An 11,911-nucleotide genomic window follows, 5' to 3' on the forward strand; every position below is an offset into this window, starting at 1 on the left:
CCTCACCGCCGCTCTCCCGAACTCCCGCTCAGTCCTGCTGCCCTGGCGGCGTCCGGAGCGCGTGCTGCAGGAAAAAAATCCCCCATCGCTGCATTACTAAAACTTCACATCTTCCCACAGGCTGGCACTGGGGAAGGGGCGCCCAGCTCTTGTGTCTCGTGTTGTGTCACATTAAAAATCAATCTCCTTGCAATTCGTCTGCTCTGTCATTAGGCGTCATTGTAAAGCTATTTCTCCAGAAACCACCAAAAGAGATTCTTGATGTTCGGAAAAACAGTGTCAACAGAACGAGGGAGAAATTGGGGATTTTATTTGGATAAAACGCAGAATAATACTCCTTTCGGGCGATTATTCCCACTGCAAACATTGTCTATGAACACCTCACTAAGCCCTCGCTGCTATGTTGTCAAACCATTTTCTTCCGTAACGCCTTGAGATTGAGGTTACGTTAAGCAGCGTGCTGGTCCTCGGGTCCAGAGACAAACCGTACCGTCGGCACCCCCAGAAAGCAGCTGCTCTGCCTTGTGATCGAAGATAACGCTGTGCACTTTGCCGCCGTGGCCCCGCAGGCTGGAGAGCTGCCCAATCTCAAGTTGCAGAACCTTAACAGATCCATCGCTGCTCGCCAGAGCCACGATACGACCTGAAACTCAAAAGAAAGTTATTGAGGTTTGCAAAGGCAAAGCAAGAGAGCAGCAGTGGAAGTTTTGAGTCCGTTGCTTTAAAGACACCCACATTTTGCATACTGCTGTTTTCTGAGATAAATTATCAGAAAGTTGGACAGATCAATAATAATGAGATTGGATTTCAGAGTGATTAAGTGAATCTGGAGACCCGGGCATGTAGGAGCACAGCTACTTTACTTGTACTTGGATACAATTGTTCAGGGCCAGGTTCTGACACACAGGCTGAGCCCCGGAGAAGTAGATGCCTTTCTGATACCTGGAGGTATCTGCATCAGGCCATGCTCTTAACGCTGCTTTTCTTGTACAGCACTGTAAGAAATGAAGATGCAGGTTTTCGGCTGAATTTCGGGGAGGTCAGGCATCTAACTGAAGTGAGTGCCTTGCTCCCTTACATCCTTACGGAAAAAACAACCATAATGAAATGGTTAGTATAGAATTGGGTCTAAGAGCGGAAAAAATAAAAGAAAACCTAAAAAAGGTTCTAAGGAGTTCCCAGTTTCCGTGTGTTGGTTTATGAACCAAACGGACTCAGTTTTCATCATTCTCAATGAGGCAGAATGTGTTTATAAGTTTATTACCTGCCTACTTAAATAAAAGCAGAGGTAACAGCTGGTAAGTGATATGTTTGAAGCACCTTTTACTTATCCAGCCACGAGATAAAGACGCTCTCCTTTTAGAAATTAATAATAATGAGTTTCACGTACAAAGAAAAAAAAAAAGAGGATCAATACATTCATTTCAAAGCTGATGTGGTCCTCCCAACAATGGGATCATTGTACTGCCAGTCATGATCTTGGTCAAACACCTTTTTCTATTAGGAGCAAGTTCGATGTACCCTCCAAATGATTACAGCTCTTTTTATGTATTGGGATTTTCTCTCTGAAAGCAAAGACATCACCAGCAAGGAATAATTAATATTGACACTGACAAAGTCAGTCTGGCTCCGAGGTCATCATTTTTGGGAAGATTATGAAAAACGGGAGGTACTTTGCTGTTTTTAGTCGTTCAGGTTATTCGCCAAGTAGCCAATGGGAACATATTGCCCAACAGAAGTTAGTATGGAGGAATCTGTCCCAATTTTAATAATACGCAAGCCATAGGGCCTTGGGTGTGCCTATGTGATGTATAGTTTATCCAGGGGATATATTGTCCCTCCATTCAAACTAATTCATAACAATGATGTTCTCCGCTCTGCTCATCGAGACCCGATGGCTTCATTTGACAGCCCGGGAAGTAAACAATTGCCATTTTCTCCATTTATCACAGGAAACACATAGTCTAAAACGCCTTAGAAATGCATTGAAAATATTTAATCACGTTATGCTTAGCGTGGTCATGGATATTTGTTCAAGAAAGGGAACTAGAAAGTAGAGCTAACCGTGATAAATATGCCCTATTTGCAAACCTTTATAACTACCCGGCTTCTTCATCTAGAACAAAGCCTGACACAGCAAAGATCTGTAGGATGGATTAGAGTGTCCAAAGCAGCAGATGTGGATATTTATTATAAACTCTCTTCCAGCAAGTCTTTGCTGACAGAAGCATTGCATATGGATTTCACTTGCAGCCAGACTCTCCAGGCAATCGCTGGGATGACTTCTCTAGGAGCCAAACAAATGCCATTTCCCCTGGAGCCCTGACACCGCAACAGCTGGGCAGGGGGTTAATGTCACTTTCAGCTTCTCAAAACTAGTAATGAACCCACTCGTTGCAAAGAGAGAGGGACGGGAAGGAGAAAAGATTTGGACAACTGCAGTTCACTTCCAGAAAGAAAGGGGAGCACAGACTGATAACTGAGACAACAGCTTCAATGTCTAATTCACCCCCCTGGTTTGGCAGCAGGGCAGGAGCAGACCCCAACGCTGCGTTTTTCTAAACTCTTTGCTAGATAAGTCATATGCCTGAAGTAAAACAGTAGCAATCTCATCCAGTCAGTCCATGCCAATATTCCAACAGTATCGGGAAATGACAAAACCAATAGGAAAATAGAGAGGGACAATAAAAAACAACTAGCTAGGAGGTGCAGTAGTAAACTGCACGTGCCTTCATTGCTAGTACTTGCTGGGGAAGGGGTTTAGGTGTATGAGGCAGCCCTGGTGAAGAATGATTCATTTCATAGGAATTTTTGTTAGCTGAGTTATAGTGTGTTACTATCGTTGACTATGAGTACAGCCAGTTCCTTGCTCGGTAGCAGCAGGATGCGCAGGCAAATGCGTGCGAGAGGGAATGAAAGGGGAGGGGAACCCACAAAATGAGAATATCTCATTTCTGTCACCCTTTATGTCAACACTGATCTACGCGCTCATAACAATTTGCTCATTATAATGTAAATTTACTCCCTCCTTCCTTCCAAAAGGAGATGTTTCGTTTTGGAAAGAGGGAACAAATTGTGTTTTATTGCTCTTTCAAAATGTTCTCCAATTAGGAAAGCAAACAAAAACTATTATATAATTGTCATGCAAAGCTCTGTTTTTATGAAGGATACTTACTTGTGCACTAACAAAGGCACTTTGATATAACACTCAGAGGAAGATGAAAGCCTGGAGATAAATTTTTCTTCATACCTTTGACCAAACTGTCAGGTGGGGCTGGTCTATGCAGACTCACTGAACTCAGCATTTATGCTGATTTGCATTGAAATGAACAGTTTCTGATTAAAAGATGCAAAGCCTTGAAGGCTCCGACCTCTAGATCTCACAGCCTCTAGATCTCCAGCTCATGAGGCTTCCAAAGAACCCGCTCTGGATCTGCTGGTGCACCTCCTGGACCGGAAATATGGGGAGCTAAAATGAAGCTTTACTGTGACTGGCACCATGCCAGTCCTAAGCTCATCCTTCTTCTTCAAACTGGCAGACAGGAGTGATGACAAAGCACACTGCCATGACAAAGAGACCCTACAGTAGCAGCCTTTGTACTAATTACAGCTGTTTTGCTGTTGCCTATTGCTAGAACATAGGTACTGATTTTTCTGATGTACCCCTATTACGTCCTTAGAATAACATAAGCTCTGACCATCTGGTCACTTGCTTCAGAAAGGATGCAGTGAGTTAGAAAAGGTAGAGAGAGAAAGGCAGCAAAGGCAATGAAAGGTATAAACAACTTCTGTGCAAAGAATTGTTAAGAGGGATGACAACTTATCCCAGAAAAAACTATTTGCGCACTAAAATGTACTTGGCTGATCATGCTTTCTCCTCAAGCTTCAGTCAGCCCATGGTATCGCCGCTGTTTGCCTCCCTGGGGAGCCACAGAGAAATCCAGAGCTGAGCCAGACCCCGAACTACTACCCAGGTGGTGTGGGTGAAACACGGAGTTTCCATCAAAATGCTAGTCTGAATCCCAGCTAACCTGGGAGCTGCAAGGCAGCAGGAGAAGCTGTCAGAAGCAGCGCAGCATGGGACATGGTATTTCTGAACAGTCACCTTTCTTATAGGACGAAACTGAATTTCCTCTGAGCAATCAGTGCACTTCAGCCCCCTTTTTTCCCCAGCATTTGAGTAAACTACTGCTGTAGGTTTCCAGTCCCGGTGTCCTACAGAGAAAAAACACTCTTCCTGATCTCATATGTGCTACCTCGCCAGGCTGCCACTTCCAGACTGGCAATGCTCTTGGTTTTAGGCATTGATTAATTACAAATGCAGTGCTGTTGTTTGGGCTGGAAATACATCTGTACTTAACAAAACAATAAAAAACACTCCTGCCCTTCTAGAAGAACTATTCCTAATACTAAAACCATATCCCTACATTGTTTTGAGACCACAACTGAGCCCTAAAATCAATTAGTACCTCAAAAGACGTGATTACTTTTAAGACATGTACCCCACTTTGGAGAATGGGGTAATTAAAATGAATTACCTTGTATGGAAAACTGCCGTGTACATTTTCCAAATGTATACAAAGTTATGGGCCTAAGAAAGACCATAGCCATAAAATGTCAAAAGCAAGAATCTGGCAAAAAAAAGAAGTAATTTTACTGGAGTCTCCACACTGACCTGAACATGTGAGCTTAAAATCAAAGTTATTGCATTCAGTGAAGCTCAGTTATGGTACGTATAAGTAAGCAACATGCTTTTTCTCATCTGCAACGAACTTTGCATGCCTATGCTGCTATGTAAATACTAACAAAACCAAAGCCACTCATGTGAATAGAATACAAAATCCATTTCCTAATTTGAACTGGTGGATAAATTTAAAATAGTGCTGGTATGCTGAAGCAATCTAATTTGTTACTGCATTTCTTCAGAATACAAAACTAGACAAGATTAATTTGCTGGGTTGATGGAACCAAATAACTTGGGGTAGAGGGAACTAAACCTGTAGTTGTCAAAAGACAGTTTGGCAATTTATATTCCATAAGAGCCTGTCCTGGTTTTGGCTGGGATAGAGTTAATTTTTTTCCTAGTAGCTGGTACAGTGCTGTGTTTTGGGTTTAGGATGAGAACAATGTTGATAACACATCGATGTTTTAGCTGTTGCTAGGTAGTGCTTACACTAGTCAAGGACTTTTCAGCTTCCCATGCTCTACCGACTGAGAAGGCTGGAGGGGCACAAGAAGCTGGGAGGGGGCACAGCCAGGACAGCTGACCCAAACTGGCCAAAGGGACATTCCATACCATGTGACGTCATGCTCAGTACATAAACTGGGGAAAGCTGGCCGGGGGGGCTGCTGCTCGGGGACTGGCTGGGCATCAGTCAGTGGGTGGTGAGCAATTGCACTGTGCATCACTTGCTTTGTGTATTATTATTATTATTATTGTTACACTATTATTATTATTGTTATTATTAATTTATTTAAATTATTGAACTGTTTTTATCTCAACCCACGAGTTTTTCTCACTTCTACTCTTCCAATTTTCTCCCCCATCCCACCGGGGCGGGGGCAGGGAGGGAGTGAGCGAGCGGCTGTGTGGTGCTCAGTTGCCGACTGAGGTTAAACCACGACAATAATGTTGGCCAAAGCCTTAAGATTTCATCTTAAAACAAGTCACAACTGTAAAGGCTGTCAAGCAGCTGATCTCTCAAACTGTTGGAAACAGAGCCCTCTTCAGAGCGAACGCTCCAACAGACCTAACCTGCCCGCTTCATCCCAGCGCATCCCACTCACGTTGCAGACTGCTACATACACACACTGCTGTGTCCGAACAAACCAGCAACAACAATCCCCATCGGCGAGCCCTTTATAGACACGTTGAAGCATTAATCTTTTCTTCAGGCAAATTAATTTACAAATTATGTAACATTCAATTATCGAATACTCTGAAAATTCCTGTTCTAGCAGACAAGTACTTAACATTTCTAGAGTAGCCTAGCAGCTTAAATGTTAATAAAATAGTATTGTAACAAAAGTCACAAACTCCACAACTTACTGTAGCATATTAGGCTGAGACATTCATACTAATAACTAGCACTGTTTGTTATCTCAGAATAGTTTTTTTCCATAGACTCAGCAGCTAACATTAACGCTTTTGCTCAGATACAGAGCAGAACAAGGACAGTGAAAGATCAAAAACTCTCCTGTCTGTTCCAGCAGCTCTTGCCCTCAGAGCAAACAGACTAGTTGAGGTGCTGGATTTGGACACTCGCTTCTAATAAAAGTATGGCAGTTATTTTAGACTGTCTTGTAAATAATTCAGATATAGTAACTTTCTCAATTTAAAAATACTTGCACTGCCTAACCGTAAGCAAAGCATTCATCTTCAAAGACACAAACCCACTTATTTCTTGTTTCATTAAAATTATAATCTTGCATGGATTTAAGAAATTCTGTTTATCATAACTGCATAGGGAAGCCTGAGACCGTTACCGATGGCAGAGATGAAATAACATATCAAAGAAAGAAAGAAGGAAAGAAAAGCTTTGATCAATAGGGAAATGATTTTTATACACATCAGAACCAATTCAAAGAATTCTCTAGGATCAATTTAGATAGACAGAAATGCTTCTCAGCATTTATTACCTGTGGAGGGAATATTGATCCCATCCATTGATTTCTCCTATGCACGTAGAGCAGCATCTGGTTTTGTTGTGTGTTTTTTTTAAAGAAAGATGCCCCAAAGTGGAAAGTATCAAGAAACTACTTATATTTTAAGGACTTACATTAATGGTTAAACCAATGCCATTACTCAGAACTTTTAAACTCTATTCAAGAATAAGCAAAGTGTAATTTAGCTTATTTTTGGCACATGATTGTTAGTCAATGAAATATATTTTAAGAGAAGGGTTTTTTTGAAACCTTACTTACCAAAGGCTACTAATTCCTTACATAACACATTGTACCAAACATATTTTCTTTCCTGTTCCCTTTTTTAAAGGAATCTCTCTTCAATATAATATTATGAATCACACAGCCCTACTGGATTACATTCCCTCTGAATGAAGATCTTTTGTCATTATTGGAGCTGCAACCATTTGCGTCATCATGACGGTCACCTCAACCTAGAGGGTCTCCTAGGAACAGGACACCTCTCAGGCCATGTGTAAAAGGCAAAAATACCCAGTCCCTGCCTTGAATAATCCGCAGTCTAATTAAAAAACAACCAACCACAACAAGAAATACAGCAAATAGATCAGGGAAGACAAGGCTACAGATAATTATAAACTTAATTAGCTGTGATCACACTGCCTTACCATAGTTAAATGTTTTATGGGCATCCTGGCAGCAGGAGAAGACTTGGGTCTGAAGTCACGTCTATGCACTGCCCCATGTAGAGGTACCAGGTACCACTCCCTGCACAAAGCTCGTTCAGGTATATAGAGCACATCTAGAGGAGTGTAGCTGTTCTGGTGCACCCCCCCAGCCAGTACGACTTACTTCTCAGCCCGGACACAGCATGGGATGACAGTGGCCATATGACGTCCAGCTTCTGAGTTGGCATCACCTGTGCTGCAGAGAACTGCGAACTGGACGGGCTTGGATCCTTACCTGGGAAACGGGAGGAAAGCACTGAGTTGCTTTACACCAGCTCATGATCTGACCCACAGTTTTTTACTTGGTATGAAATTAGACAAAACTTTAATTTTGAGGAACCTTTCTGAGGGGGGTAGAAAGACAGATGGAAAGGTTACCAAACACTACAATCTAAGGTTCTTCATGCAAATGTTTCTGTGCTTGCCTAAATAAGAGTAAATGAAATGCTTAACAGATGCTGTAAACTATGATTGCAGTGGCTGTAGATAAAATTCTTCATTACTGTCGCACCAAGCAGAATGTTATTTACCAAGCAACTGATTTCACCATACGATAGATGTTGTACATTTTTTTTGTTCTATAAACAGCTTTCAACAAATGCAACAATTATTTCTCATCTTCCAAATGTACACTATGTTTTGCTTAGGAATGCACTTTTTTGACGTTGTTATAAGTCCTTCATTCTCAAATGTGAATAAAACGTCCTAAATATTCTTGTATTGGAAATAATGGCAACCCCCTCCTCCCTTTGCCTTCCCACTATGTTTGTTTAGATCTTTTCATGGGAGAGGGCATAGAATAATCCTGAGCAGGTTGTAATTCACTTGCAGCGATTTACTAAATATTCTCAGTAATGGAGACGAAAAGGCAAACTGGGAATGAGAGGAGAGGTCCAACAATCTGCTGATACAGGTTTTTAATATATTGGTACCAAAATGAAATCCTTTTGTCATTCTCTAATGTAATGACTTTCTTTTTCCTTTCTCAGAAGTATTTAAATAGATGGAGATTTGGCAAAGTATATTAGGGAAAATTAGCTCATCTCAGTATGCACTTAAACTCGTGACTCACTTTACGCATGTGAAGTCATTCAATTCAGTGTAATCGTGCTTAAATGATGGTAGGATCAGGGCATCACAAACAGATTCATTATTGCAATAATGAATTAGAGCACAAGGATTTATAATGAACAAATTCACTTTTATTTGGCTTTCAGCAGTACACTAACAGTTAGACCTTTTAAAGAGAAAGGCAGCTTTATAGACTGAGTGGGGGCATATAATGCAGGTTTCCTAGACCCAAATATTAGAAGAAGACAGTAACAGAGAAGTAAGTGCAGAGAAGCTTCTTAGACACCTTGCTCAATAGACACTTACAAAGGTGGAAGGTGATGCCCCCGGAACACAGAAAACCTCAAATTATGCAGGCAGGGTAGTCCAGTTCTTACAACTGTATAGAAGTACAGTTATTATCTTTAAAAATTTGCGTGTAGAGATTTGTCCTGGATGAGAAGTGAGTGTGCGGCAGGATATGGCCTTATGCATTTCCCTCAAAAGAATAAGGGTGTGGAGTAATGTTTGGCCAATGGAAAAAGAGGACTCCCCTTAACTTCTTACTGTGTGGAAGATGTGACCTAGATGAAGGAGCATTATTTCCAGAGCTTAAACAGATTGCGGCACTCGACAAATCCTTTTTCAATCAAAAAATCACCAGAAAGTTACTCAGAGCCAAGAAAGCATTTATCTGATAGAAGATAATCCTCTATATAAAAGAACTTAAAGCTTTTTTATAAGGATTTCTAGACCCAGACCATTAGTGTAAAGCTACCTTTCAGCTGGACTTGAGCTTGTTTATATCAGAATTTAGTTGGCCTTTTGGTAGCATTTGGGATTTTCAAAATAGTTTCAAGACAAACCATAAAGTATTAAAGCAGAAACTTTTGGAGCAGAGTCTTCAAGATGTCAAAACCTTTCTGGATATGTTAATGAGGCATGCTTGAATATATTCAGAATATATTCAAAAATAATATGTTGAGAATAAAAGGACAACAATCTCCATCTTCTGTCCAGGACTGGAGGTTTTTTCATGAAAATTTCTACCAGAGAAGAATATTTTTGTGCATACAATAGGAACACATTTGTCTAGCTTTCAGTGTTACCTAGAATATCTATATGTGGGCACATGTAGGTCTATGTTTCCAAGTGATTCTAGATTCCAAGTGAATCTACCTGAAGGAAAAAAAAGGTGAGGAACAAGGCAGATGGCCTTCTGGCAAAAATCCTTGGACTGCTACCAAGAGTGGGACCTCGGTCCCACTGAGCTCTTCTGAAATCTCAAATCCCAAAAGGCAGCATTTGGTTTTTATATTGCCATTAAAGGGGGATGTGTTCAGTGATGCTGCATCAACGGGGAGCTGCCTGGAGCCTCGGCAGAGCAATCACCTCTTCACTTGTTGGCTGAGAAACTTCAGAGAAGGTGACATTAGTAACGTTGTTGCTGTAGTTGTGCTTGTGCTGCCCAGGGCAACAACGTGACAAAAATGTCGAATTTTGAAATGCTGCATGAGGGGAAAGCAATGGAGGAAAAGTGTAAAGATCAGTATCATCTGATGATCTTCAAAAAGGAATAAATCACCATAAAATCATCTGCAGAAGTTGCCAAGCTGAAGCTCTGCTTACAAAGAAACTTTCTGAAGGACTTTTTATGTGATGGCAAATGCTCCAGAGCATGGTTAAGTTTCACACTAAAATCTTATTCTGAAGAACAAGCTTTTCTCTTCTGCTAAACTTATATATTGGAAGAAGCATATCAAGTACTGTAGCGTGTGTAGTATTATCTCTGTAATACATTAGCTGGTTTCTTGGTGTTTTAAGAGTCTGAGAGGAAAAAAAGTCGCACTTAAATAAAAATTTTCATTAAGAAAAATAAAACTTACTGATGGGTTAACTTAGCAAAATTAAGTCACAGCAAAACTGCTATCACCACAAATTGAAATTTATTCTTGTTTCTGCTACAAGTGAGGTCCCTGAATATAAATTTGGGTGCAAAAACATGCTTTCCTCTGAACTTCCTACTTGACTGCAGCTGTATGTATTTTAGGCATCTGTAAGTCTGATTTTTAAGAAATCAGTGGAGTTGAGCAATGTATAAAGACAAGAAAAATTCCAGGTGTGTAGGAACATAGCTCTGACTAATGGAAACACCATTTTAAAAGCATTCAGAGAATAGAAGATAACATTTTTATTAATATTCTATTCTTTCTCTTTTCCCTACTCTCTGTTTTCAGATGCCTGCAGTCATTCACTTAAAGCCTCTTTGATCCTTCTTCCTTTCTCACATGATAAGATGGATATGCTTGTGTTACAGAAGATGAGACCAGGATGTGAACAATGATTTATTTTTCCCTTGGACAGCATATGCATCATCCTTTCCATTAACTCTAAAGGAATGACCAGATGCGTAATCGTTTTTTGACACAGAGTGGGATTCATCTCATCTAACCTTGCCATCCCGAGACGAGTAGTTAGTTCATCTGGGCTCCTTCTGCAGCTACCAGTGAGAAAAACTTCCTTTTCAAAGGAACTCACCTTACCTCTTTTAGACAGCTATCGCAGGTGATTGCCTCTGTGCACTGACTACAGAGGGACTTTACATAGCTCATTTTCAGACAGCTGAGGCAGGGGGAGATTAAATCCCACTCAAAACTTGCAAACAGGCACCTCAAAGAAATTTTCAAAAGAAATTCCCTAATTTGCACTGCTGGCAGACTTGTGTTTACCAGAGATTCTGAAAATGTAACTAGGCACCTGTATGCATCTCCAGGTGCTTAAATACCATTGAAAGTCAGACTTACATAGGCAATGACCTCTATTAAACCCAAGTCTTAATCATTTGCTGCAACTCTAATGCTGTGGCAACAATCCATAATTTAAGTAGCATTTGGTAACAAAACAGATCATGTGCATCATCAACATCTTGTAACCCTAATAACTCTGAGATAATGGACTTTTCTCTGCTATATTTCTAAGCTTATTGGAATGGTCTGTAATTAGCACTTCCTTTTTTATACAAATCTCTTGACCCCAAGAGCCAGCTCTTACACCACAGCTAATAACCACTGCAGGTGATCAAAGCCTCAGATGAAGGTGGACTCGGACAAGAGTTTGCCCATGCAGACCTGGAAGCCAAACTTCGGTTTACTTCTAGAGTTCAAGCAGGAGTCATGAAAACTACTACTTCAGAGAAAAAGCACTTCTGAGGAAAAAGAATATTTGTCTTGCTTTACTTCGCAATGTTCTGCCTAAATGTTTTATCTCTGAACATGCTCCTTAAAGAGAAGTTCGGTGTCCTTATGAGCCCAGATCAGAGCAGAAGCTCTGGGTAAACAGTGCTTCTTGCACTCATCAGTCTTTTCTAAGCAAATAAGATCAGAAAACACTTCTGTTTTGTCCTTAAAGCTAGTTTGCTGTTATCATTATTATTTCAAGCTTAGGGGATGATCTAATGTATGTGGATTCTGTTTTTTTGTCAAGCAAAATCC

General features: G+C 40.7%; 1 protein-coding gene across 1 annotated transcript in view; it reads right to left on the reverse strand.

Annotated features, from left to right (window-relative positions):
* Positions 1-443: 443 nt before the first annotated feature.
* The window catches only part of SPAG16 (sperm associated antigen 16), a 418,055-nt gene continuing 406,587 nt past the window's right edge, over positions 444-11,911 (reverse strand). The window contains 1 exon segment of the mRNA XM_009329669.1: positions 444-643. Coding sequence (XP_009327944.1) covers positions 444-643 — 200 coding nt within the window.

The sequence above is a fragment of the Pygoscelis adeliae genome, unplaced genomic scaffold, assembly GCF_000699105.1.
Source record: "Pygoscelis adeliae isolate BGI_AS28 unplaced genomic scaffold, ASM69910v1 Scaffold7, whole genome shotgun sequence".
In the NCBI taxonomy this organism is placed as follows: domain Eukaryota; kingdom Metazoa; phylum Chordata; class Aves; order Sphenisciformes; family Spheniscidae; genus Pygoscelis; species Pygoscelis adeliae.